Source organism: Aythya ferina (assembly GCF_964211825.1).
Source record: "Aythya ferina genome assembly, chromosome: Z".
In the NCBI taxonomy this organism is placed as follows: Eukaryota; Metazoa; Chordata; class Aves; order Anseriformes; family Anatidae; genus Aythya; species Aythya ferina.
In genome coordinates, this window is record NC_140299.1 from 85,855,555 (window position 1) to 85,883,313 (window position 27,759).

At 43.8% G+C, this 27,759-nt stretch overlaps 1 protein-coding gene and 1 pseudogene across 2 annotated transcripts; both read left to right on the forward strand.

The window, feature by feature from the left end:
• Nucleotides 1–7,574: 7,574 nt before the first annotated feature.
• LOC311427364 (delta-1-pyrroline-5-carboxylate synthase-like) lies at nt 7,575–12,465 on the forward strand (the record flags this gene model as incomplete). Its single annotated transcript, XM_084504675.1, has 4 exons — nt 7,575–7,649; nt 8,142–8,286; nt 10,541–10,614; nt 12,054–12,465. The coding sequence occupies 4 exons, from the start codon at nt 7,575–7,577 to the stop codon at nt 12,075–12,077; spliced, it is 318 nt and encodes a 105-aa protein (XP_084360801.1). The 3' UTR covers nt 12,078–12,465.
• On the forward strand, nt 8,199–25,292 carry LOC311427070 (delta-1-pyrroline-5-carboxylate synthase-like; annotated as a pseudogene). Its single transcript has 6 exons — nt 8,199–8,273; nt 20,293–20,430; nt 20,551–20,735; nt 20,964–21,085; nt 22,863–23,049; nt 24,595–25,292. The product of its transcript is annotated as a delta-1-pyrroline-5-carboxylate synthase-like (transcript).
• The last annotated feature ends 2,467 nt before the right edge of the window (nt 25,293–27,759 follow it).

The window sequence follows — 27,759 nt, forward strand, 5'->3', positions numbered from 1 at the left end:
AGGTCATCGCTTAGTGGCTGCCCTCCAGCAACACGGTGGGCTAACAGTGCCATCCTCCATAGATCAATGCCTGCTGAGCAGCAGCCACTGTGACCCCGTGCAAATGTATAGAGCTACTTCTTCCAATGAGGTTATTAAAAAAAAAAGAAAAAAAGTACAAATAGGATTAAGACTGGAAGAGGGTAAAGAATATTCATATATTCATGACAACATTCACCACCAGAACCTTCCAGAATGGTTGCTCAGTTCTTCTGTTCTGGGGGGGTGGTTAGGGGCTGGTGGCAGGGAATGCAGGCTGCTGGTCAGTTAAGTCAGCGGACCACTGACACAACCAGAATGAAGAATGCTAACACATAAATAAAATTCAGAAATTATTCTATTCTGGCTAGAAAAGTTGTTTCATGTTGCTCCATCCATCCAAGAGGAAAGGTTGAAAACAACAGTGGCAACGTGAAGTTTAAGAGAAGAAGAGATAAGGAGTGAAGGATGGAGGATGAGGATGGTAACATAAGCAGCAAACGGTGGTTAGTAATTAACCTCTTAGAAGATCACTAGAAAAGAGATATTTAAGTAGGAGATTTGTTTTGTTTTGAAAACACTGGCTTGTGCTTTTAAGGGTCACCGATTACCTGAACTGTTTGCAAGGTCACTGCTTGAAAACTGGAAAACTTGTTCAATAAAATTAACAATTCTGTATTTTGAAAATGGTATGGTTTAAATATTGAACTTCATAAATGTTCTCATTTGTGTATTGCATTTATGAATCCAGTAGTTCTTAACTGAAAACAACCAAATGTTTTCATTAAGGTTTAATAGCAAATAAATGCATTTCAACTTTCCAAACTCGTTTTTCAGCAATTTTAGCCTACTGTAATTCCAATTACTTGATTCAAATCATGCTTCAGTCTGGTGTAACAACAAAATCAAGTTTAACTTTCATTATTCCATTATTGCCTAACATTTTCCCAGAGTAAACGTAATTTAGATGGATATAAAAGACACCGCATGTAACCAGCACAAAAACAGTCACTTCATTTTAAATGTGCATAAAAAAAAAAAAAAAAAAACCAACAACAAACCACACAGAAACCCAAACACATGAATGGTTAACTTTTTGTTCCCTTTTTCTCAGACAAAACCTTTGTCTTACTTTGGAGAGCAATGTCTTGATATCTGAAGGAGCTCCCTCCTTGAAGTCATCCATTTCTAGAGTCAAAACGATCAGTAATTCATCTACTCACAAGCATCTTTTCTGCTCTGCTTCCACAAATTATGTCTCATCTCAGAGCAGAGCCATGCTACTCTACCATGTTATTATACCTTCAGCTGGGATTTACATGGCTGGGATTGGTGTGCTTTTAGACCAGCAAAGATCATTCAATACATTCGTTTGACCTCCTGCATGCTACAAACCACAGAGTTTCACCTCAACATTCCCACATCAACCCTGCAGCTCCCAGTTCAGCTATTTTATGGTTTATGATTATATATATTGTAACTATATATAGTTACAATTCCAAGGACAGCTTGCAACATAATTATTCAATTCAAATTACAAATAGGTTCTCGGGCCCCCATACTACCTCATTCAAGTTCCAGGTAGCTGGTCCATAATGCTGTATGATTCTTTCAGGAGGCCATTCATTCTCTCCCCATTCTTGGGCACTACGCCCAGCTAAGGAAGCATCAATAGATCGTTTTACTCTATTCAGATAAAAACAAACAAACAAAAAACTCTTTTCAGCTGGAATTAGCTCAAACCTTTCTTTACATAGAAAGAAAAATCTAGGAGCGTAACAGAATGACACCAGGCAGAATGACAACTCCCAGAGGGAAGCCCTACAGTGACAGCGAGTCAGAACAGATGATCTGTGGCCACCCCAGGGACAGACTCAAATGCCATGACCTGAGACTGAAAGTGACTGCCAGAACTGGGATGATGGACGCATAGAATGCTTGCCTTTAAGACAAGAGACCGGAAGGATGGGCAGTGCAAACCCCTTAAGAATAATGCTTCAGAAATGAATTCCCAAGCCTGAGCTCCTGGTGAAGCCCAGATGACTTCCACAACAGCGACAATGGAAACAGACACTATCTGAAATCAAATATGCACAAGACCCAAAACGCATCTGCTCTTTAAGCTGTGACTGCAAGACAAGAAGCGCTTGGATCAGCCCTATGATCACAGAATCACAGAACTGATGACGAAACAAGCATTTAGGACCTTTAGTGTGGCTACCAAGTTGCCCATCTAATCTGTCCAGTGGAAGAAGGCGATGAGGATATCAAAACCTGAGGAGCGCGTAACATATAAGGATCATATCAGGAAACATTCGATACAAAATAAAAGTTACACGCACGGAAGAAGTGATCCCTTTAAGCTCCTACTGCAAGACAAGAGGTGCTCAGCTCCCAGTTGAACATCAGCGTTGTTCCGATGAGGTCAAGTGTTCAATACCCTCAGGATGGCTTCCCCAGGGCCTGCCGAGCACCAAGAGCAACAGCACAGCACAGACAACAAGCTGGGACTGCCCTGCCTGGCACGTGTTCACACTGTACGTGACAGAACTCCCCACACATCATCTCTGCCTGACCTGATCAATCCTGAAAGGCCCCATCCGCTGCAATGACTTACAAGCACAGACCCTTGCCCTATGGGTCCATTCACAACCCCAACTCAAACATAGCACTTGCCCCCCCAGCTTAGCTTGGGAATGCTGGGAGGCAGGTTCCATCCTCATCAAGGAACACAAAGGCTAGCCAGGACACTGCTTCAAGCCTAAGGCTCCTCTTCACCTGCAGAAATAAAGTGCCATCAGGCACCAGCACGCCAGCCAAACTTCTTCCAGGGAAGCACCCTCCTCAGAAACAAAACAGTAGTCAACTGACCTGCTCTGCTACTGAAATCAGATAGACACCCCCTAGACAACTCCCTGCCTCCCCCTGCCAACACACAAGATTTGCCCCTGAACTTAATTCTCAGGGCTCAGAATCCATCCTCAATGTGGACCACAGAGACCAGCTAGGATGTTCCCAGTACCTTCTTCATCCCTGGAAAAGAGGAGTCACCCAGAGGTGGACCAATAGACTACCAAACCAAAAACAATGCCCGTTTTCCAACTTTTCTCCACTCACCTTCCCAACCCACACCCAGCGCTTCCATTCACTGTGCCAAGCCAAGCCCGCGGGGCTTAGATCAAGGAGAAAGAACAGACAAACGTGACAATCCATAAAACGGTCTATACCCACTCCTCTTCTTTCATCCCCTACCGCAAGAGCCAAGAAGCCCCAGACCCGTGTTCCCCAGCCCAGTATCACCGCTTCGCCCACCTAACACCCCAAAGAGATGCATCTCCAGCATTTCAGGAACTAGAACTGCTGACGTCTGGCGCGCCTCAGAAACGTGGCAGGAGACGTACTCTGCTGTCGCAAGGTAGTTTGCCCAACAGGCAAAGCAGACTAACACAGTCCACTGACCAACTCAGGGCCCACACTGCTGTCCACTCACCCTCGTGCTTCGTTCAAGTTTCCGTGCCCATGCCCTGGGCTACAAGAAACAAAGAGAGAAGGTCATGCCCACGATGGACACGCAAACAGTACAGCTTCTTGCAGAGGACTCAAACACAGAGACCAGAGCCAGAAAAAAAAAAACACACCCTCAAGTCCACAAATGCCAAAAAGCCATGAATGCACAGCAGTCCCAGCAGGGGTAATTACAGACTTATCCTTTACAGATGAAAAAGGTGACCCTGCTCAGTCTCTTCGTACTACTGCGCTTATGCAGTCGAGCCCCTTGCAATGCGTGCTGAAGCTCTTTGTGAATCCTCTGGACAGTGACACAAATGGCTTGATATACCTAAAGATTGAAATGTAACGCCAAAAAAAGGAACCGTACCCCATGATTTCCCAAAAACAAGTTAGCCAGCAACCCCTCCTAAGCATCCCTCTTCTAAGTGAATTCCAAGCTCTTAAAATCTAGAAGGATGCAAGGTCTAAAGACTCAACAGCCAGCAAAACCACAGGCAAAAGCTGCAGAAATATAACAAACTGTCCCTAACCCTGAACAAGATTACACCTTACATGCCTACTGCTGCTGGTTTCAGATACATGCTTACACAGGGAGCTTCGACAATACCTTTCTCCTAAACCCTGCTCCCTCACTTTGCCACCAAGGTTGTAACTTTGATAATATTTGACACACAGGCAAAGACTCACAGTAAGCCCCGTAATTCTGCAAAAATCCTGAGGGACCCAGAACCACTAAGCAAACACACAAACTAACATTATTGTCCTATCCATGAACATGCCATAACAATGACTCACCTGAGAAAGAACTGCATGCAATAAAGGCACCTAGTACTACATTAGTTTATTCTAACAGATCCTACTAGTTGCTACCTTAAAAAGATGTGCGTACCGCTCTCTACTTGGAAACATAACAGTCCGTAGGCTCTGACCCACCTAAAGAGCCCTGCAACTGACTGAAGGAAAAACAAAGCACTTACCCCAAAGAGCAGCCCAGGCAGAAGGAGCTCTCTGATGGCATACCTGGGGCTCATATACCGTTTGGCCGCGCCCAGCACCCAAGCCCAATCACCTGGGAAAGGGAAGGGGCAAAGCACAAGAAAGTAGAAAGAGAGCAGAAGGAGAAGCAGCAGCTGGCGTGTTTTTGTTTGTTTGTTTGTTTTTAATCTGATTTAGCTCAACAGCGAGCAGAGTGCAGACAAGAGAATCGGGCTGTTTCTAGAAGCAACGTTCCGCTTGCTTAGGCTGCAGCTTTTAATCTTGAAAGGACAATATGACCAAGCAAGTAACTGGATTTTTTTCAACTGAAATTAGCTCAAACCTTTCTTTACATAGAAAGAAAAATCCAGGAGCATTAAAAAAAAAAAAAAAAAAAAAAAAAAAAAAAAAAAAAGCACAACATGCCAAAGAAAAACAATTCAATGTAATAATATCACTTTATCACTTGCAGGAAAAATCACATACTTGAGTAGGCTATCTGAGAACCAAAAGGCCATGCTGACGGGTCAAAACACACTAAAGGACACTGGGTCCTGGCCCTCCGCTGCACCGACTTGAAACCCATCCCTAACACAGCATGAAAACTTGAAACCCAACCCAAACACAGACACAGCATTTCAGCCTCAACACAGTTTTGGGAACTGCTGGAAAGCAGGCTTCATCCTCAATGAGGTGTGCTCAGGCTACACAGCATGGGGCTTCGGGCACCTCTTCCCCTACGGAAGAAGACCGCCATCAGGAACCGCCACGCAAGACAACCTTTTTCCTCTACAACACCTTTCTCAGGAACAACGCAGCATTCCAGAGACCTGCTTTGCTCCTGTTCCAAGGGCTATCACAGCCCACCTTGCCTGTGGCACCTGATAAACAGAGGAGAAAGCAACCACAGCAGCAAAACCCACAGCAGCCTTTGGACAGTTACTCTCATCCCCTCCTTAACCTCAGCCTCTTACCTGCCCCACGTGGCAGATGCTTCCACCTGTTCTCTTAAGCCACTTAAAGCACCTCTGAAAGGCAAACTGGAATTTTACTCTATTGGATGTAGGAAAATAACTGCAGTGACAACCGCACCCCAAAAACAACTGCTACCTCTGTTCATCACTCACCAGAGTCACTCCAGAGGCAGCTCAGGTCATGACGTCCTGGACTGCACACTGAGTTTCAGCCTGAACAAAGGAAAACACAGCCAGAAGATAAACTTTCAGCTGCCAGCGTTAGCACCCATCCCTCATCAACACAAGCGACTCCATCTTTAATTGTATCCTTTCAAAACAGCGGTCCACTTGCCTCTGTACCTGGAAATTAAGTCCAAGCTCAGAAGGAGTAGACAGCATCACCCATGCCACCTGGGAACACAAAAGGACAAAATGACCACTGTGCTTGCAAACAACCACCTGCCACACTGCTCCTCTATCCCAAACAGCCTCACCTCAGACCCTGAGGGAAACACCTGAGTGTCTTCCGTTCGCTTTGGATAAGGGATGACCAGGCTGAAAACACTCTCACCTTCCCTCACTGCTCCGTGACATGGGGATTTCCCTTCCCTGTCCAAGACTGCACGAAGCACCTGCAGAGACAAGAGAGAAGCACACCCTGAGGCACCTCACAGCCAGAGTGTACCTGCTGCAATACTCTCTCTTCCCAGCTCCGTTACTCCAGCTGCTCACCAGCTTTAACTGAGATTCTTGGCTCACAGCGCCAAAGCAAACTCTGCCCAGGCCACGCAACACACACTACACAAGCTACGTTATTTAAGACACACGAGCTGGAACGTTCCTGCCCAAGAATCAGTCGCATCACACAGGAAAGATGCCGCATGCTCCTAGAAACCAAACCTACCAGTCCTGAACAGCTTCCCTGCCAGACAGCTCCCCACCTCCTCCTGCCAACCACGCTCAGCACACGCACTATTTGCCTCTCAAAAACAACAACAACAAACAAACAAACAAACAAAAACCCACAAAAAGTAAGAACATACACACACAAAAGCGACTGAGCTCCACAGATGCCAAAAAGCCACGCACACACAGCAGCCCGGCAGGGGTAATCACAGACCCTTTACAGATGAAAAAAGGAAACTCTGATACGACCCTGCTCAGTCTCTTAGTAATCCTGTGCCTACGTGGTCAAGCCTCTTGGAGCATGTAATCAAGCTGTTTTTAGTTCTCTGGAGAGTTACACAAGTGATTAAAATATAACTCAAAACCAGAAGTGTATCCCACCATCCCTAAAACCAGTGATCCAGCAACCTCTGCTAAATATCCCTCTATTAAGTGAATTCCAAGCACTTAAAATCTAGAAATCCATAGACTCCAAGCTGCCTAAAGAAGCACCTGTAGAAACAAGAGAAAAAGCACACCCTGAGGCACCTCACAGCCACAGCATACCTGCTGCAACACCTCTCTCTTCCCAGCTCCTTTACCTCAGCTGCTCATTAGCTCTATCTGAAATGTGTGCCCAGGCAGCGCTGCACAAAATTGTGCCATCAGACTTAAAAAAAAAAAAAAAGGCCCACAGCACAACAGCTGCTGCTCCTTCTGTGCTCTCTTTCTACTTTCTTGTGCTTTGCCCCTTCCCTTTCCCAGGTGATTGGGCTTGGGTGCTGGGCGCGGCCAAACGGTATATGAGCCCCAGGTATGCCATCAGAGAGCTCCTTCTGCCTGGGCTGCTCTTTGGGGTAAGTGCTTTGTTTTTCCTTCAGTCAGTTGCAGGGCTCTTTAGGTGGGTCAGAGTCTACGGACGGACTGATGCGTTTCCAAGTAGAGAGCGGTACGCACGTCTTTTTGAGGTGACAGCTAGTAGGATCTGTTAGAATAAACTAATGTAGTACTAGGTGCCTTTATTGCATGCAGTTCTTTCTCAGGTGAGTCACTGTTACGGCATGTTTACGGGTAGGATGTCAATGTTAGTTTGTGTGTTTGCTCTGCTGTGTCTGTGGGGACACGCTGTGCTTGGCTGGGAACCTGGGGCGGAAGTGATGTCAGGGCCTGTCTTCAATCAGGGCGGAAGCACTGTGTGATTGGCTTGGAGGAAGCCAGGGCAGAAGCAGCATGCAGGGCTTGCCGGCACCATGGGCAGAAGCTGTCGGGGCAGGCCGGGACGCCGAGGAGGGGTGGCGCAACGAGGTTGGTGGTCGGTGGCGCGCCACGGTGGGCTGGATAGGGAGGGGGCGAGGCGGCGGGTGGTTGGTGGCTTCTGTGGAAATGGCCCTTGTGCGGGGTGGGGGCGGTGCATTCAGAGGAACCTTGACAGGCTGCAGATAGGGGCAGGCAGGAACCTTTTGAAGTTCAGGAGAGGGAAATGCCAAGCCCTACCCCTAGGGAGGAACAACTCTATTGAGCAGCACTAGATATCTGGGTACTAAATAAGCATTTCTTCATGGAAGGGGTGGTTAGGCATTAGAACAGGCTGCCCGGGGAAGTGGTAGAGTCCCCATCCTTAGAAGTATTCAAGAGACGTGTGGACATAGCACTTAGGGATATGATTTAGTGGTAGCATTAGGTTGATGCTTGGACTTGATGGTCTTAAGGGCTTCTTCCAACATAAGAATTCCTGTTGAGGATGGGGATTCAACTAACAAGTGCATTTTTGGGAACTGGCTCTCTCCTTCACTGTAGGTGACAGCAGCTTTGTGGGCCCTGCGAGGAGGCACCTCTGCAGTGATTGCAAATGGAGTCCACCCGAAAATCTCGGGTCATGTCATCACAGATATTGTAGAAGGGAAGAAAGTTGGAACTTTTTTTTCAGAGGTAAGACCTGCAGGTGAGTACGGAAGTAATATGTACGCTGGGAGCAGTAGAGATTCCCTGGAAGTTTAGGGTTGAAATTTGGCTAGGCCTGCCTGTTCAACAAATGGGAAACTATGCTCTGCTTGACGAGCGGCTTTGGAAAGGTAAGTTTCAATGTTGGAATGGAACATCTTGAATCCTCTGCTTGGGTTCCTTCCAGCTGATGACTTGCTGCATCTGCCTTGCATTCAAAGAACTAAGTAGAATTTGTCTTGTTTTCAGTCTTAGAGGTTATCGTCTCTTATTGATGATTTCAGGGTGAAAGCATGCATATAGAATGTAGTGCTGAACTAAGATAGTGTGCGGTTTCATTTTTTTATCCTACGTTCTTCTTATGACTCAGTCTTTTGTTACTGTATGTAGCAATGTTTTCCTGCCTGTGTGTTGCTGTGACAATGTAACAAGGGCCGCAGAAAGTCAGGCCAAAGATCTGTGATCTTAGCAGAATAGAACAAGTATAGAGTGATACTCGTGACTTGCACTGTAAGACAAGCAAATGCCTTGGAGTATAAAAATGCTAAATGGATTTCTTGTTAAAATTGGCCATATCCTTTGGACCCAGGTAAACACTTAGCATCCATGGGTCACAGGAGTCACGAGCCTTAACCAGGTATTGTGTGTAAACTCTGGAGCTAGCACTATGTGAAGAACTGCTTGCTTTACTTTGTGTGTGCTTGTGGGCAGGAGGAGTGAAAGTTGCTTCCTGCTAGCTTTTGATGCCCCCACCTTCTGTATGGAAAGAGAACATGGGTGATCGATCTCTGTTCAACTTCTATGATGAGGCATTGTCTTTTCCCTCATTGCTTTTTCACATGAAAAAGGTGTTTTCTTAGTCCTTTTCTACAGAAACTGTTCCAAAGATCTGTCGATCCCTGTTTCTCTTGGCTGAAAAGGTTTTTATTCTACTGTGACCCTTTCAAGGTGAGCGAAAATAAAAGTTTGTGTAGCGTCCGAGATGCAAGTGAACCTTCAGTTTATGAGGTAGCAAGGCTAACTTTGAGTTTTGATTAGATTGTGGATGGTTTTTGTTGCCTTTCCTAGGCCTTCTCCAAAAGCTTAAACAGGGAAGTTGCTGTTCAACGCTGATGAGCATTGAAGTGATGTTTTCATAGGATTATGTGCACTACCAAGGCCTGATTTCCCCTTTTGTCTCTGCATTGCTTCATGTTTATCTGCTGTGAATTGTACTTGCTATTTTGTTGCATAGTGGCTGCAAAGGAATCACAGGCTGGTTGAGGTTGAAAGGACCTCCAGAGGTCACGTGGTCCAACACCCCTTTTGTGTTCAAAGAACACAAAAATACACGCCACATTATAAAGTATGACCTTGCTTTAAAAAGCTGTTTTAACAGTCCTTCATTAAGTCTTATTAATCAAGTGTCCCCTAGTTCTTTTCTTACGCTTCCCACTATACCTCCTGTTATTTTCCTTACCGTGGGAATTCCTGCTCTGGCAATTTCTGTAGGACACTTCTTGAATAGAAGTCCGGGCATATTAGTCACATGCCAAGTCATCTGTTCTACAGACAATTTCAAGAGTTAAAAGTGAAAACGTAGCTTATCCAGGAGCTCCTTGAGAACTCCTTAGTGAAATGCTGCCTGAGCCTTTTGACTTGTTACTTCAGTTTCTGTTTCAAAACTTGTTCTGTATCATTTCAGTTTGAGATGGATTCTTTGACATCCGTGCCAAGAAAAAAACCTCTCCTCTGTAGGAGCCCTTCAACGTACACAGAGCAGAGAGAGAGCAGCTATTGTGCAAGCTGTTGCTCAGGCTGGTTTTGGCTTCCTGTATTGTTTGCACATTCCCAGGTTGTTTTGCAATCTTTTCTCTTTTCAGTAGTTATGTAATTAAACTTTTTCAAAGGATGCCTTCCTTTTTTTGCAGTAGCCTCCCACTCCCTGAGATGTAGCTGTCCTTGTATTCTTTTGCTCTTTGTCAAGTCTTCTTGATACAGGTTGTGTACTTGTTTGTCCCCTACGACATGGATGATCTTACTGAATCTCTGTGATGCCTTGAAAAGGGCTATGCTCGGGGACCGTGGCAGCATTTTGGTATCTGATACAAATTTTCCTGTTGTGGCATACAGTAAACTTCTTTGATATGTCTCTTAAGACCGTACCTGTTTTCCTGCTTTGAGTAAGGAGTTGAAAGTTGAAAGGTTAGTGTTCATTTCCTTCCACCTTTGTCTGCATGTCTTGTGGTTGTGTGTGTGTGTGTTTGTTTTGGCAGGCCCTACAGTAGAGCAGCAGGGTGGAATGTCTCGAGCCGGTAGCAGGACGCTGGCAGCTCTGCAGCCTGAGCAGGTGAGAGAACGGTATGTTCTCGCTCTTTAAGGCTGTGAACATGTGGCAAGTTTTAAAATACAGGTTTATAACACAAATGGGTCCTGGAAAAAATCAGCTGGCTCCAAGTATTCAGGGCATCAAGCCAGTGAGAAGATGTGTCAGTAGGAATGAGCTGAAGTGAGCCAGATGTCAAACACCATGGAGTTCGTGTAAGAATGCAGTTCAGACACTTTTCTCTTTCAGAGAGCAGAGATTTATTTATTTATTTTTTTATCATCTCGCTGACTTATTAACTGATCAGAGAGAAGAAATTCTCTTGGCAAACAAAAAGGACTTAGAAGAAGCTGAAAATAAAGGTAATATTACGGGTCCTTTCATGGAACACCTGTTGTCATGAGCTTTTCTGGGCCTCAAAGGAAAGGAGCAGAACAAGAGTAGTCTGTCACCTGCAATTGGATATTATGGCCGTCACAGATTAGGGAACCCAGGACTTTGAGAGCTTGTCAGTGTAAGCAGCTGCAGCTTCCGTAAGAGCTGTCTCTATCAGAGAAGATGGAGAGAGAGGCCTTTGAAAGCAGCAACCCACAGCATTGTTTAAAAAACTAAAAATAGAACAGTGTTTTCTTTTGCCAACGGAGGCTCACTTTAGAAATTAAATCTAGCAAGGATCTTCCCTGTTATCATCATGCATGAAATAGCATGAATATTCTCCTGGGCTGGTTAACGTAATGTTTGGCCCCTGTGGGGAAGGTTGTTACTTAAAACTGATGCTTTCCAGAAAGAACCACCTTACCTTCTGACTGAGGAAAGTACAGTTCAGGCAGCACAGACTAAATCCATTCTTTTGTGTAAGAGTGGTGCGTGAGGAAGCTGGTCTTGGGTTAGAAAATGTGTGGAACTGGCGCATCACAAATTGTAAAGTTCAGTAAAAGACATACGGCAACCATTTTGTACTGAGGAGAATGCCTGGAGGGACATTTCTGAGTAAACTTCCTACCTGAACGTGTTCAGACTAGAAAACTCCGGCAGCTCTTGCCCAATCTGAAATGCTATGCGTTCCTTTGCTCTTTGGGAGTTCTATCTGTGAAATAGAAAGAGGCAATTACTGCGCAAACCTTCCAGGAATATTGCAAGGGTAGAAATTGGTAAGAAATTCAGGTACACGGTTGTGTAACGGTACTAGAAATAGGACAAACTTTGTCTTTGCGGATGTTACTTCATATACAAATCATTCATATCGTATTAGGTGTATATGTGATGGTAGGTGAAAGCGTTGTCAAATTGGAGCAGTTTGATTGTAGCTACTAAACTTAATGCTTCACATTGTTCATCTTAGGTAGGTTTCTTGCTGCGGCGTGGGAAACAGCGGCTTTTTTTCCTGGTTTGACCATTAGGTCACTTTTTCTTGAAACTAGCCAGATAAATCTATCTTGAGCGCAATTTTTTCTTTCTTCTAGGAAGATTGGCACTTCCTTTGTTGAAACGTCTCAGTCTGTCTACATCAAAGCTGAACAGCTTGGCTGTTGGGCTCTGTCAGATTGCAGCATCTTCACAGGACAGCGTCGGCAGCATAGTTCGGAGAGCACGCATAGCAAAAGATCTAGAGTTGGAGCAGGTGACAGTGCCTGTTGGGGTCTTTCTTGCGATTTTTTTGAGTCCTGTCCAGACTGACTGTCTTCCACAGGTATGTGAGGAGGGCAGAGAGATCTTTGATAACAAAAGTGTATTTCTACTGGTGAGTTATTGGAAGGCTGCAAGAAGTCTTGCCTCAAAAGACTTCTGCTTGTATTCTTCTGAAATGAATTCTGCTGTCATCCCATTTTTTTTTTTCTACAGAAAACTACAGTCTTCTTGGGACTTGCTTCTGCAATGCTGAGAGTTATTCAGCGTTGGGTTTTGATACCCAACGTAGAGAAGGAGTTAGCTTACATTCAGGTGGTGCAATTTCTGCCTGTGTCTTATCACATAGCTTCCCTGCTTAACTTGCAACTTACAAGGCTCCTACCAATGAGCACTTTTCTGTCCATGCTGACTACAGCTGAATTGCAGGCTACGATTAAACATCAAATGTTTAATATAGGTCGTTAACAACAAACTGCAACTGTTAAGAATATATGCGGACAAGATCAGCATGAAGTAGAAGTTCTAGGCTCTGAGTGGTCTGTCCCATACTGATACTGCATGTTTGCACTGAGGCAGAATGATATCTTTCCACAAGCGTGTAAAAGCTAAGTCTAGGCTCTTACTGCCGGTATCTTTAGCAAGACTGATTGAGCTTTTCTCTAACATATGAGCAAGTATTTGAGGAGCAAGGGATGGGTATGGGCACTTAAAAAGAGACTGCCGAAGGGCAGCTTCACAACTGAATTTTGTGAGTGTTTGTCCTCGTTTCATACTGAAGGGGAGTCTGCTCTAGGCAAAGTTCATGTGAAAGGAAAAGGCAGTAGTCTCCCTTTCTGCCATTATTGCTTCCTTGCTGCTCGCTCTGTTCTTCACAGAAAACCAGTATGTTTCCTTGCCAAATTCTAGTCTGCTTTCCTAGACTCCAGCCTTTGCCTCCTGGGTGTCTTGCCTTGCCTAGCCAAACTCTCCCATTCTCCTCTTCTTTATCTCATTTGTTTTATCAGGCTGATTCTTACTGGCTTCCCACCCTCAACCCCCCACCCCCCCCCAACCTTATTTTTTTTTTTTTTCTTTTTTTACAGACTTAGGATGTCTTGTCTTGTTACTTTTCTTCCTGCCAGCCCCCATCCTCAAGTTCTCCGATGTAACTTCAGAGGATCATCTTTGATACCTCTGCATCTGAATAATATGGTTTCTCTCCCATGCTGTAGCTGATAGTAGGATGGACTCTGAGTGCAGAGGAGAGGTTGCTTCCTCCATAGTTTACTATTGCATCTCATACTGGTTTGGGTAAGCAATTACCGAGGAAATTTGACTTCTCCATGGAGTAGTGTGTGCCTGATAGCTAGCTGGAGATAGCATACACGGAATTGAGTCAGTGCTCAGAGTTCAGTCTTGAGTTGCGGTAAAGGTGAAACAATTGCAGACTAACAGTTTACCTTCTAGTGAGCTGCGAAGCGAGTGCGGAGTTCCGATCCGCGGTTCCGTATTCTCCGTGAGGGGAGCGGCCGGAGACGAACGAAGTGCGTGACAGACCAAAAAGAAGTGCTGTTTTCACCAAGTTTTGATTGGTGGTGCCCAATATGTGGGCCTGGCAGTGTATCTTGTGATCCTATTTTTGCTCTTAAATGCTTTGAGTGTGACAAGAAAAAAGGCGGGAGCATTATCTAAGTAACTAACAGTTTAGAAGTGTTGGTGTATTTGCTGTGGCGTTTGGTCAGTTTGCCAAGTACTGGAGAGGTGGAGGGGGCTGACTGATTATCAAAGCGGTAGAACGGAGAGAGTCCTTTCTGTGGTGGTTTGGGCTTGAGCCCTGGCAATTTGGTAAGAAGGGGGAGAGTGAATTTATTTAGGTGTCAATGCCTTTTTAAATGGTATTTATTGACGGATACACAGGAGTGATTCCTTGTTTTGTATGGGCTTATTAACAAAGTGCATGAGAAAACTTGGCATTTGGCTCGAAATTCGGTCCTGTTGAAATGTAAATTTTGTGGAAAAGGTGGTAATGTTTGTCTAGAAGATGAAAGGCTGAGTGCTTCAGCTCTTTTCCTGAAGTTCCATGGATTTATGATTGGAACATGGAACGGGGCTCCTTAATAACCTGAAATAGTAAAGTTTGTATGCGGGAAGAGGCATTTAATCCCAGAGAACTGGGACATTTGGGAAGAAGATTAGGAAAAGATGGTAAAAACCCACAGTAAAAAGGTTTGTGTGGAAATTGAAACAAAGGACAGCAACTAATAAGGAATAGTAATAAATAAATAAAAGGGAATGGAAAATCAAAGGAATGAGTAATATCCAAAACAAAGATGTTTTAAAGAAAGCCTCCTTGGGTGCACACTGGCACATTCAAAGGATATTGTTAGAACTGGGAGCGCAGAAAGGAAGAGGACTTTCACTAAGTATTGCAATCAGTGGTGGCCACTATATAAGCTAAATGGCCACTTTATGGATCAGTGGACTATAACACTATCTGGCAATTCATGTTTTTGAGGAGAGAAGGAAAATAGGATGAAGTGTAGTATACTGATACGTTGTTTCAGCATCTTAGAGAGAAAAGGAGTGGAATTAATTGGCCCTTGACTGAGCCTTTGGTGTTGGCGTGAGAAAAGTACAGGCTGGAGAAAGATAAAGGAAGCGTTAAAGGAGTTGTCCCTGGTGTTAAAGGTGTGGCATGTAGTATTTAACAGAGCCGTTTGAAGTTGAATGAGCAGGGAAGGAGGATGTAGGAATGTTAATAGTTCTGCCTCAGCAGGAAGCTGTGTGTTTTGTTTTTTTTTTTTTTTTTTTTTGTTTGAAATAGCAAAACAAATTACGCAACGTTGCTTAACTTGTCAGAAGATAAATAAGAAAGTGTTTTGACAAGCAGCCACGGGAGGGACAAAAACAGCTTACAGGCCTTTTGAGAAAGTACAAGTTGATTTCACTGAATTGCCCAAGGTAGGGAGGATAAAATATCTATGGGAAATAGCAGATCATTTAACACAATGGGTAGAAGCTTATCCCGTAGCTCGAGCTATGGCACAAATGGTGGTAAAAGCTCTATTAGAACACCTGATACCTAAATATGGGATAATCCAGTACATTGATTTTGATCAGGGCACACACTTTGCTTCTAAAATAATAAAATTATTATGTCAATCATTAGGTATTCAGTGGGAATACCATACTCCGTGGCACCCACAAAGCTCAGGGAAAGTAGAAAGATTGAATCAAACACTAAAACAACACTTGGCTAAATTAATGATCGAGACACAAATGCCCTGGATGAAATGCTTACCATTGGCACTTTTAAACATAAGAACTAAACCACACAGTGAGAGCGGATTATCGCCATATGAAATGTTATATGGTATGCCTTATTCTGAAGGGATGCCTCTAGGAAAAATGTAGTTGAGGAGCGTAGCATCCAGAAATACGTAATTACCATTGGAAGGAGGTTACAAGAGCTAAGAGAAATTGGAATGATGGCTCAAACACCACCTTTAGGATTTGCTATTCATAAGATACAACCAGGAGACAAGGTCTTAATAAAAACCTGGAGGGAAGAATCATTGAGCCCCCGATGGGAGGGACTGTAAGTAGTAAGTTTTACTTACTACTGAAACAGCTGTGAGAACAGCGGAAAGGGGTTGGATCCACAGATCCAGAATAAAAGGACCAGTAACTACCAAAACCTGGAGGGTTGAGTCCACTCCTGGGGAACTGAAACTAAAGCTAAAGAAGAACTAATATTCTGGCAATGAGGCTCTGCATGAATTAAGGACGCCAAATAAAGGGGACAAGCCTAAAGGGAGGAAAGGGAGAAGGCAAGACCGGGGCAGGACCCTCCACTGCAGTGTGTATGGTCTACCGAGGGAGGCGATGGATATTGACTGCCGAGTGAGAGGGCCTCGACCGGACTTCTCCCACACTAAGGTGAGGTTGTCCCGAGAAAATAACGTAAGAACTTTTCTTTTTAAACCCATATAAAATTGTGATTCGTTTTCCAGGAGCTGGATCACCCCGGCAGGCTGAACGGTATCACAAGCCCAAATTGACCCTGAAAGTGGGCCCAACCCCTTGACTGAAGGCATCTTGCCTATTATGATCCAGCTACATGGGCAGAAGACGGATCCTGGGGCTATAGGACCCCAATATATATGCTTAATAGAATAACTAGGTTACAAGCTGTAATGGAAATAGTTGTAAATAAAACCGGAGGTGCGCTTGGCTTAATTGCAAAGCAAAATACCAAGATGAGGACTACTTATCTACTTATGTATCAAAATCGCTTAGCTTTGGATTATTTACTAGCACAAGAAGAAGTCTGTGGAAAATCTAACCTTAGTAATTGCTGTTTAGAGATTAATGATGAAGGTGTTTCTTCCTAGTAGCTGGTAGAATGCTATGTTTTGGTTTAGGATGAGAAGAGCGCTGATAACATGCTGATGTTTTAATTGTTGCAGAGCCGTGCTTACACCAAGCCAAGGACGTTTCAGCTTCTCACTGTCCTGCCAGCGAGCAGGCTGGGGGTGCAGCAAGAGCTGGGAGGAGGGCTGGACTGCTCGGGGTTAGGCTGGGCATCGGACAGCTGGGCATCAGCGGTGGTGAGCAATTGCATTGTGCATCACTTGTTTCATACACATGAGTAGTAGTAGAACTATCATCATTATTGTCATTATTATTATTTATGATTATTTATTATTGTTATTTTCTTGTCTTTATCTCACCTCACAGGCTTCACTTTCCCATTTCTCTCTCCCATCCCAGAGAGGGAGGGGGTGAGGTGAGTGAATGGCCGTGTGGTGTTTAGCTGCCAGCTGGGTTAAACCACAACAGAAAGAAAAGCTGTAAATGAACTTGTAAAAGAAATGAAGAAGATTGCACACGTCCCAGTTCAAACTTGGAATGGAATCGATCTAAGAAGATTATGGGAGGGGGCTTTATTGGCAGTGATTGTTTTGCTAAAATGAGGATGGTTGTATTGTGGATATGTGGAGAATTGTTAATAATTCCATGTTTAATACCTTCTATTACCAGACTGATACACTCCAGTTATACAAGGAATGCAAATATCTGCAGTACCTGTTGTGGGAATAGGAATGTTGTTTTTGCAGAGTTACGTTGTTTAGAGGGCAGGAATGTGGTACTGAGATATGCTTACAGTGATAAGAAAGCTTAGCAGGCAACCTTGTAAAATGCAGACAACCAGACTTCTTAGGACAATTAGGTGAAAATCACGGTGTCAAGTCAGACAAGCGAAGAAACATTACCACTCCAAGCAGGAAAAATGTCAAAAGAAATTTGAAATTTAACAGGCCGGCAAGTGAAGGCCATGCATTGTTTGTGAAGCATCGGATAGATGGTGAACCTGGATTACCCAGTCAGTGGGGAAACAGGGGAGGGTCCTGTCATCAAAAAGTATATAAACTGTGTTTTGGAACTAGTAGGTGCGCTCTCCTGCTTGTGGGGCGCCCGCCATTGCAATCGCGAACAAATTACTTCTTCACTGAGATCCTCGCCTGGGCCTAAGTTACTGGCTACAGAGTTTCTCACACTGTTGACCCAGAACCAGGGAGAAGAGAAAACCCATTGCCTGACGATAATAAAAAGAAAAGAATATCCAAAATTGATACCAATTTGGCAAGTATTGACTCGATTGGAAAGGAAAACACGAATCAATACCATGAAAAAGGAGATGGGGGACTGTGAAATATGTTCATCTGATTCGTGTCAATATGGAACAATGCTAGGGCCTCATAATGAAATGTGACCTTCTGTCTTACATCCCCTTGTATAAATAACCACAAGTCCAAGAGAAACAGAGTGGTTAGTGTATATAGTTCTTGTATCTTGCAAACGAATGGTCTAGCAGTTCGTGTTGATAGAGGGTTTGAAGGGTAAACCTTGAGACTCGGGTCTGGGAGATAAGAGAATAGGGGGGAGTTTTTTGAGATAACTGCTGACTATTGCATGAGACACAACTTTCTGGCATCTGGCCCAGAGACTACTAAATAAGGGGAGGGGGGGGGGAAGCTGAAGAACGACTGAAGGACAAAACTTGTGAGGAAGACTACGAGCCTTCAGTATGAGCGACCCTCAGAGGGACCACTGGAGACTGATACGCATGCATCCGTGGGATGGTTCGGGTTCCGGGAAACTAATTATAATACCCCTGCCTTTTCCAAAAGTGGTGATGAATATGTATTAGCCTAGGAGCATAAAAACCAGCTGCCTGATGTAACTGGTGTGCGTCTTCGTGGAGCAGAGACTCCCAGCGCACCCAGTGCTGTTTGCTTACCTCTGTTCCTTTAATAAACTGTAAACTTTGATTGTAACCCTATTTGGGACTCAGTCATTTATAACAATATACAATAGCATGTTTGTCTCTAGTACTTACAAGGCGAAGTTCTGAGATCATATTTCACAGACTGCTTCTTACAGATTTCAAGAAATCCAATTGTTCTGAAGTACAGCCGTGCTCTATTACTATCTAAAGGGAACAAACTGTTTTCAAACCCATTACAGATTGGATGTTTTTTATTTATTTAAATAAGCTTGTCTCTGCAGCTTTCCTTCGTGATGCTGATCTTCGGAGAGGCAGATTGTTAACAAGATACAATCAAATTGCATTTTAATGTCTAGTTTTGTATGTTAAAGACACACAGTATCTGGGTACAGCAAGGTTCCACTAATTGACAAGGATCTTTCTGAAGTCTTCCTTATTTTTTCAGTATTCTTTTCAAATTGTGGACAGCAGGATGAGGTAGAATATCAAACACGGTGACTGTTTTTTACCCAGAGGACACTAGTAGGGAAAAGGAGTTGGTCTGAGTTGACCTTGACATGCTTAAGGGGTTGGTACATGAGAACCTCGTGAAGTTCAAGAAGGCTAAGTGCAAGGTTCACCACCGTCATCAAGGCACTCCCAAGAATGAATGCAGGCTTGTTGATGAGTGGATTGGGAGCAGCCCTGCAGAGAAGGACTTGGGAGTGTTGATGGATGAAAAGCTCTACATGAGCCAGCGATGTGCAGTTGCAAACCAGAAAGCCAGCCGTATCGTGAGCCACATCAAAAGTATGACCAGAAGGTCCAGGGAGGTGATTCTCGCTCTCTACTCCACTCCTGTGAGGCCCCACCTGCAGTGCTGCATTCAGCTCTGGGGACTCCAACATAAGAAATAAATGTGTTAGAGCAGGTCCAGAGCAGGGCCACGAAGTTGATGAGGGCTGGAGGACCTCTCCTATGAAGACAGGCTGAGAGAACTGGGGTTGCTTAGCCTAGAGAAGAGAGGGCTCTGAGGAGACCTTATAGTGGCCCTCTAGTACCTGAAGCAGGCTTCGGGTAAGCTGGGGAGGGACTTTTTGTCAGGGAGTGTAATGACAGGACAAGGAGTAATGGCTTTAAACTAAAAGGGTAGATGTAGATTAGAATAAAGGAAGAAATTGTTTACTATGGGTGGTGAGGCACTGGAACAGGCTGCTTGGGGAAGTTGTGAATGCCCCATCCCTGGAAGTATTTAAGGCCAAGTTGGATGGGGCTTTGAGCAATCTGGTCTAGTGGGAGGTGTCATAGAATCATAGAATGATTTGTGCTGGAAGGGAACTTGAAGGTCATCTACTCCCCCCTGCCATAGGCAAGGACACCTTCTGGTTATAAACGTAAAATCAGCGTGATAAAACAAAAGGCTTCTGTATAAGAGAGCACAAGTAAAATGTTCGTTGTAGGAAGAGCTCATTAGCTACTTCCAGCCAGAATGATTAGGGATAAGAGTTCTTGCATCTGAAATAGTTTTATACAGCTAGCGAATTTGTGCCAGAGCCTATGTTCAGGGTTTCCTTTGACTTACTGCAGTCTCCCTTTGCCAGTAGTACCCTGAAGCTCAAGTTTGTTCCTGAAACGTTAAGATACTTCATTTCTGGAGTTACACGTTCTGACTCGGAAAAAATTCTTGGTGCTGTATATTAATATTGAGTAAGTCAGCAGAATGCAAAATCCTGTTCTTACTCTATTTTGCAGATGTTATTCTCCCAGAGGAGTCAGATCACTTTGTTGTTGTTGTTGTTGTTGTATTAATTCCCTTCTGACAGGTGTCTTCTTTGGCCATAGCTAGCGGAAATGGCTTGCTAATAAAAGGAGGGAAAGAGGCAGCATACAGCAATCAAATCCTTCATCATCTGACTCAAGAAGCACTCTCCATTCATGGAGTCAAAGATGCAGTGCAAGTAGTAAGTGTCTAGAATTAAAGCAACAACTTTTGTGCTGTAGCATGTAGAAAAAGCACAGGCAGAGCTTGAGAATTCAGGCCATTGACTGTTTGTGTCACAACTTTCACGTGTGAATACAAGCAAGGAAGTGGAAGATGTCTGCCATTTGGAGAAGCTGGTAGATCTAATCATTCCACATGGGTCATCCCAGCTAGTCAGGAATATCCAGAAAGCTGCTAAGGGAATTCCAGTGATGGGACACGGTGAATGGATCTGTCATGTGTATGTGGACACAGATGCCAGCGTGGAGAAGGCCACATGAATAAGTAAGCTGTGAGAGGGTGACTTGGATACCATGAGTGTAACTGAACTACACATTTGGAATATGTGGTATGGTTATAATATTATTATTATTATTATATTAATATATTATTATTATATTATATTAATATATATTAATATATTATTATAACCATACGTAATAATAATTCACATGCTCTTCAAATTCTTTGTCATAAATGTTACGTAACCAATTGTTTACTCTTAAACCTCAGTCAGAGGCTCGAAGTGTGAATATACTGCTGCCTGTGATGCTCGGGAAACACTCCTAATTCACTGAGACCTGCTGAGAACCCCGTTGTTTGATCAGATCATAGACACGTTGAGAGTAGAACAGGTTAGTCATTTATACTTGTGTTGGCTTTTGTTTTGTTTTATTTACTTGTTGTTCATTTTAGGAGCCCTTGGTCTTGCTGACATAGCCCTATGTAGTTTTATGATAACATAACACTTACGTTACCCACATGTCTCTTTGTACACCTTTGTACTCTTTTCGGAGAGCTTTCTTGGCTTCTCCATGCAACCCCAAGCTTTTCCATAGAAACGATCTGCAAGCAGCTTCTTTGGGGTGGCTGCATGCCATTGCTGGGATACAACTACTTCCTTTTACATAGAAAAAAATCATTCTCTGCCTTGGAAGAGCATTTCCCCAACCCTTTCTCTACTACTCTTAATTCTGACTTCCTGGCTGGCAACCTCCCGGACCCAAATACTATTCTGATTAAATCTATTAACTTACCTTCTTACCTCAGTCGTTTCCCATTTTATGTTTCTCCTCCTCTAATCTGCTTCATCCACATATTTTGAACATTTTGTCTCACTTGCCTTTATTCCCACCCATTTTCCCGCCCATTATTTCCCCCTCCCACTGTTCCACAGGAACAAAGGCCACTGTCCTACATAATTGCTTTGACATGCATAATGTTTTGTAGCAGAGATGCATCACGAGAGAAATATTTGTGAAGTACTTAAATTACACTCAAAACATGGATTTTTCACATAGCATTTCCATTTGGCAAATAGTGTATACAAGCAGTGATTGATGCAGGAAAACATGGTAAAATAGGTCATGTTCTGATAATGTTAAAGTCATATTAAGAGAAGCTTGCCAGATAGCTAGTCAGGAGCAAGTCCTCACTCGCTTGTGTTTTCTTTTTGTCTTTTTTTTTTTTTTAATGTCTGGTTTGGTTGTGTTTTGTTTTGTGTTTTTTTTTTTTTCATAGAATACCCTGAGTTGCAAAGGACCCATGAGGACTACCAAGTTCAACCCCTAGCTCCACACAGGACCACCCAGAAATCAGACCATGCATCTTGGAGCGTTGCCCAAACACTTCTTGAATTCCAGCAGGCTCAGTGCTGTGACCACTGTCCTGGGAGCCTGTTCCAGTGCCCTGCCACCTCTTGGTGCAGAACCTTTCCCTAACATCCAGCCTGACCCTCCCCTGTCACAGCTCTATGCCATTCCCTTGGGTCCTGTCGCTGTCACCTGAGAGAAGAGATCGGCACCTGCTCCTCCACTCCTCCCTCTCATTGTTAAGGTGTCTTAGCTGCTACGATTAAATTCAGAGATTGACGATGCATTAGATCTTCTTCATCAGGATCGTAAAATAACTGAAAGTCCTTGCCTTGTTTTGGGCCCAGTAACTCTTTTGTGTCTGAAACATACACTTTGGAGAGAGCGGGTGTCAGTTTACAAAAGAAAAGGATAAAAACAGGTAAGGTCTTTTGTAGGGGAGACTTGCAAACCTGGAAATATCTGCCTTCCTCGAAACTCCCCTCCCCTCATTTTATATTGCTGACTTTGACATTATATGGCATAGGCTATCCCTTTGGTTAAGTTTGAATCGGTTGTGGTTATGTGCTCTCCTAACTTTTAGCAGACCCTCGGCCTTCTCACTGTGGGGGGAGAAGAGAAAGCCTTGGAATTGTGTGAGCACTGTTTAGCAACAGCCAAAACAGTGGTTTGTTTAAGGCAAAAATCCAAAATGTAGCAGTATAGGGACTGCTATGAAAAAAATTAACTCTATCCTAGCTATACCCAGAACAACAAGCTGCACTTTTTGCCTGTTACGCATTGGTACAATCTACAGCACAAAATACTTCTGGTATTGCAGGTGAAGATTCATGCTGGCCCAAAGTTTGCCTCTTACTTGACATTCAACCCCTCAGAAGTGAAATCTCTCCATGACGAACATGGAGATCTGGAGAGCTGCATTGAGGTTGTGGACAGTGTACAAGAGGGTGTCGAACATATCCACAAGTATGGAAGTTCTCACCTGGATGTTACCGTCACGGAGAATGGTTTGTGACCAATCTGTTCCCTTAAGCTTCTGCTTTGGTTTCACTGTGGGATCTTGTTATTAGCATAACTACTTACATTGCAGTAGTTTCTCTTATCTTGGTTCTGTAGTGAGCATAATCAGCTGGAACCCTATGAGCTAAATCTATCTGTAGTTGTGTTTAATTCAAGGAAAACATGTTGTGTGCCCTTATTCCAGGAGGTGAGGGCATGTGTTTGAGCAACTGGCCAACGACAAGTCAACGCATGCTCTTGTCAGGCAGATTGCTTTATGTTCCTGTATTGTACAGACTTACCACATCAGACAGTTTTGCAGAAACATCTCCTGAATCCTGGAGACGTCTTTAGGCCTCTGAAGGAGGAAGAGGTGAGCTTCTATAGAGGGAATATGTACTGTAGGAAAGATCAGACTATATACATTTTGTCTTCCCAGGTTGCTTTTAAGCCTTGCAAACAAGGACCACAAGTGTTTTTCTCCATCTCTCCCAGTCCTTTATTTCCCAGTTCCGCATCTGTAGCGTAAAAGCTGCATGTATCTCAGTTCCCAGTTTCTTGCTCCTTTGATGCCGCGAACTTCTGTTTCTATGCGCCACTCTGTGCTTCTTCCACTCCTCTGCATGAGGTTTGAACACTCTGCCACTTCAAAACGTAGCTAGAACTGCTCCCAGCCAAAGGATGACTCTCCATACAAGGCTAAAACTTCTGAGAGTCAGCTACAGTAAGGTCATTTTGATTTGTGGCTCATCAGTGTGAGATTCAAGCAGGCATCTGTTTCTGTACCTTCTGCAGAAATTAAACGAGTAGCACCGAAAGGCATGCATTTGATACTGTAAGCCACTACCTGGTGCACTAGTGATTTACTTGGGTGTGTACTGGAGATAGAGTTCATCTTTAGCATTCGTCCTGTTGCTCTGGGCAACTGACTTGCAGCTTACAGCCTTACAGAGAAAGGCATCCTCCAGAGTACTAAGGCTCGTACAACTCTGCTTGAGGTTGCTCCAGTCTCACATGTTCTGTGTTGAACTGGGTTAGTTAGCTGACTTCATGTGGTGTTTCGGCATTCTCTTTCCCAAATACTATTTTCAGTATAAACTTAATATAGGACTTTCTATTAATTTCCATTAATTCCATTATGATAGGACTTTCCATGTTCTTTATAGAACAGTTCCATGTATCCATTGAGATAATGTAGAGCTGAACATGTAGTTTAACTGTCTGACTGCAAAATGTAGCTCGGGGCTGCTGTCACTTCTTCCCAGTCATACAACTATCCCTGTTTGCGAGGTCTAGGCTGTAGTAAGAATTAGACATCTTTTCACTTCTTGTCTTTGCAAGCTTCTTGTAATATTTACAGTTGTGTCTATGTGATAAACATATTACAAAGAAGGTGTGTATGAACATGCTTTAATCCAGGCTGTTAAATACTGTCTGATAATGTTGCAGGTGAAAGTTCTGTTCTTGTATCTCTTCACGGTATGAGGCTGTGCCTATTGGACTGCATGATCACTCTGTACTGTATCCTATTTTCTTCTCTGCCTCTTTTTCAGAGAAAACAGTGGAGTTCTTCCTCCAGCATGTGGACAGTGCTTGGAATGCCAGTAACCGATTCTCTGATGGATAGAGATTTGTACTCTGTATGTGCCTGTGGTGTGCAGGCAGCTAAGCACCACAAAGCCGTTTGCTCCCTCAGCAGTGTGGGAGGAAGGAAAGACTGGAACAAAACTGAGTATCAGTTACCTAAGTAAACAGGTGCACATACTAGGAAGTGCAGAAGACAAGGGAAACATTAATTCCTGAGGTAGAAACTACTAGAAATCGCTGTAGCAGGCTTGAACATGCAGTGCTCTGTGTGTTAAAAAATTGTGTTTAGGGTTTTATAAGATCACACAATAGTCTGTTTAAGAAGAGGAAAAAGAAAAACAAAAAAGGATATAGGAATGGAATCCTGACTAATTTAGTTCTTATTGTTCAAAGGGTAAACCCTCAAACAAATGTACGATGTATGTAAGACACACGTAGCTTTCTGGCTTCTTTCTCTCTAAAAGTGAAGCTGAAACTGACAGAAGTATAAACATTCCAATTTAGAATAAAGCTCCTCTGATCAGAACAGGTAAAAATAACTTCTGACACTTGGGGAGGAGTGAAGGAAGGGAGGTGAATGACTGCTTCTACATAAAGATGCAGGGCTATATAGTACAAAGTTGAATATCTTCTGAGGATCAACTACCTTTACCTTGTGTGTTTTCTACAGGTGATGAAGTTGGAATTAGTACTTCTCGTATCCATGCACGCGAACCAATGGGAATTGAAGGACTCTGAACTACAAAGTGGTTATTGACAGGGGACAATCATGTTGTTTCTGACTTCTCAGAGCACGGGAGCATGAAGTAGCCCCATGAGAGCCTACCTCTCCCTCAGAGAAATACCGAGGACATTGAGAAAACTCATCAATAAAATGTTTATTGAAGACGTTCAGGCTTCAGGGTACTCTTTGGGGAAAGAGATTTGCTTTTCAGCTCTGAGATCATTGTTCTTGGTCATTGTGCAGTACAATGAATATGAAGTGATCCCATCCGTGACACGCATTATTTGTTGCTGTCTCTTACTGTTTCCTTAGATAGTATCTGCAAACTGACCTTGCTTTTGCCAGAGAGGTTTCTTTAAAACATACAGATACCATAAGGAAAAGTTGAAATATCTGCTGCGTTCTGTTCATGCCCTTGCTCCCCTCCAGCAAAGATGCCTGGTGGTAGAGTGTAATTTTTTTTCCCTGTCTTTAATCTGAACACCTGTCTTGGTGAACAAACTCGGTAGCTTTCCTTTAGTCATGTGACCACAGCAGCTCTTGAAAGCTCTAAAGCTTTAAGACACTTACTGTCTTTGTTTGATCACTCTGTGATTCCTATGCATTTGGAACGTATATTTCATTAATGTTTTGACCAAGCAACCTTTTTTATCTAATTTCTTTGTATTTTTGACAACTGTAGATAAATAGCGCAACTGTATACGGTGTGAATTTTGTTACCTCTGTCCACCAGACATTTATTTCTCATGGGTTTTCTGTGAAATGTAATCCCTCCAAACCCGTCATCCAGATGCAATACTACCTTGAAGTTTAAAAGAAGCTCTGAATAAATGCTGCCTTTTGCGTACTGGAACAAAGGAACTCACGTGTGCATGCTGCAGCCAGGGCTCAGTGAAGCCCTCCATAGGTCAGGGTGGTTGGAGTGTCAAGGTGCATGGGGAGGGAGTGGAATGGTGCCACACTGCAAATGCTGGCAGGGCAGGGAGTGGGATGGGTGCAGCCTGCACAGGGACATTCTCTCCTGTGCATCCGTTTCTTGCTGCTAACTTGCCTCTGCATGCTTTGTTGACTGCTGGCGTGTGCGTGGTACTCAGGAGCCAACATAGTGGCACACAGGACCTATCCGGGCATCTGGGTGTCTGCTGGCTAGCCATGTTACCGCACTCACCCATTTAGGACCATTGCACTCTACTCTGCAACCCTGAGAAAGCCATTATGCCCCACGCTCCTCTTGTGCTTCTATGCTCTCCTGAGACTTTGTGACAACTGCTTGCACTGCAACCACAACTGGTACTGCCCATCAATGATAAAAGCACTGATACTGCAGCACCCAGTACTGCACGCCTGCAGTAGCGTTCCCTGCAATTCCTCTGTCCAGCTACCACTGTTACTCCTTCCTCTGTCCCACTCGTCTCTTGATCTTTTTTGATTCCTCTGCCCTTCTCAGTGTCTGTCTTCCTCTATCCTTTCCCCTGGTCTCATAACATCTAATCTAACTCCCCTCTTTCTCTTTTAGTTTGGAAACTTCCTTGCCCTGTCATTATCTGTCTGAGCAAAAAGTTGCTCTCCAACTTTTTTTATAAGCCACCTTTAGGCACTGAAAGGCGGCAATTAGCTCTCCCTGGAGCTTTTTCTTCTCCGTGATGAACAACTCCAGCTCTCTTGGCCTGTGTTCAGAGGGGAGAATCCCCATCATTTGTTCTAACTTTCGTTGGGTTAACCATTTCCATTAATGAGGGAACGGTTAAGGCAATTACTCCACAACTACCCAAAGCAGCGATAGTGAGAAGCCCACTTCCAGCATCCATTTCCCATGCAGGGACAGATGGACACCGCTTAATGTCTTGCCCCACAGGAGAAGGGGAGTCGCCGCCTGTCCGTGTTGTTTTTTGTTTTTTGTTTTTTGTTTTTTGTTTTTTTCTTTTTTCTGCGAGTGATATTATTACATTGTTTATTTACATGTTTTTGTTTTTGGTGTGTAATCTGTTATGCTCCTAGATTTTTCTTCCTGTGTAAAAGAAAGGTTGAGCTACTTCCAGCTGAAAAAGTTTCGGTTACTTGCTTGATCATATTGTTCTTTCAATATTCAAAGCTGAAGCAAAAGCATGGGGATTGCTGCTTGTAGAGAAACACCAGTTCTCTCACTAGAGTACAACGCTTTCTCAAAAACATGACAGGCCATTAGCTCAGGGTAGCGATCATGCAGCTTATCGGTCACAGTGCGCACAAGAGCATCAGGTCCCCCTCTCGTCACAGAGCCTGTCCGTGGTGTCTCCACTCCACTCTGTGCCCCATCCCGTTCCTTAGAGTCAGCACACGGATATCTCCTACTGCGACAGCATGTAATGTTGGAGGCGTTGGAAGTCCTGATCCATCCATTCGGAGCAGGAGACTGTGTTTTGATGCA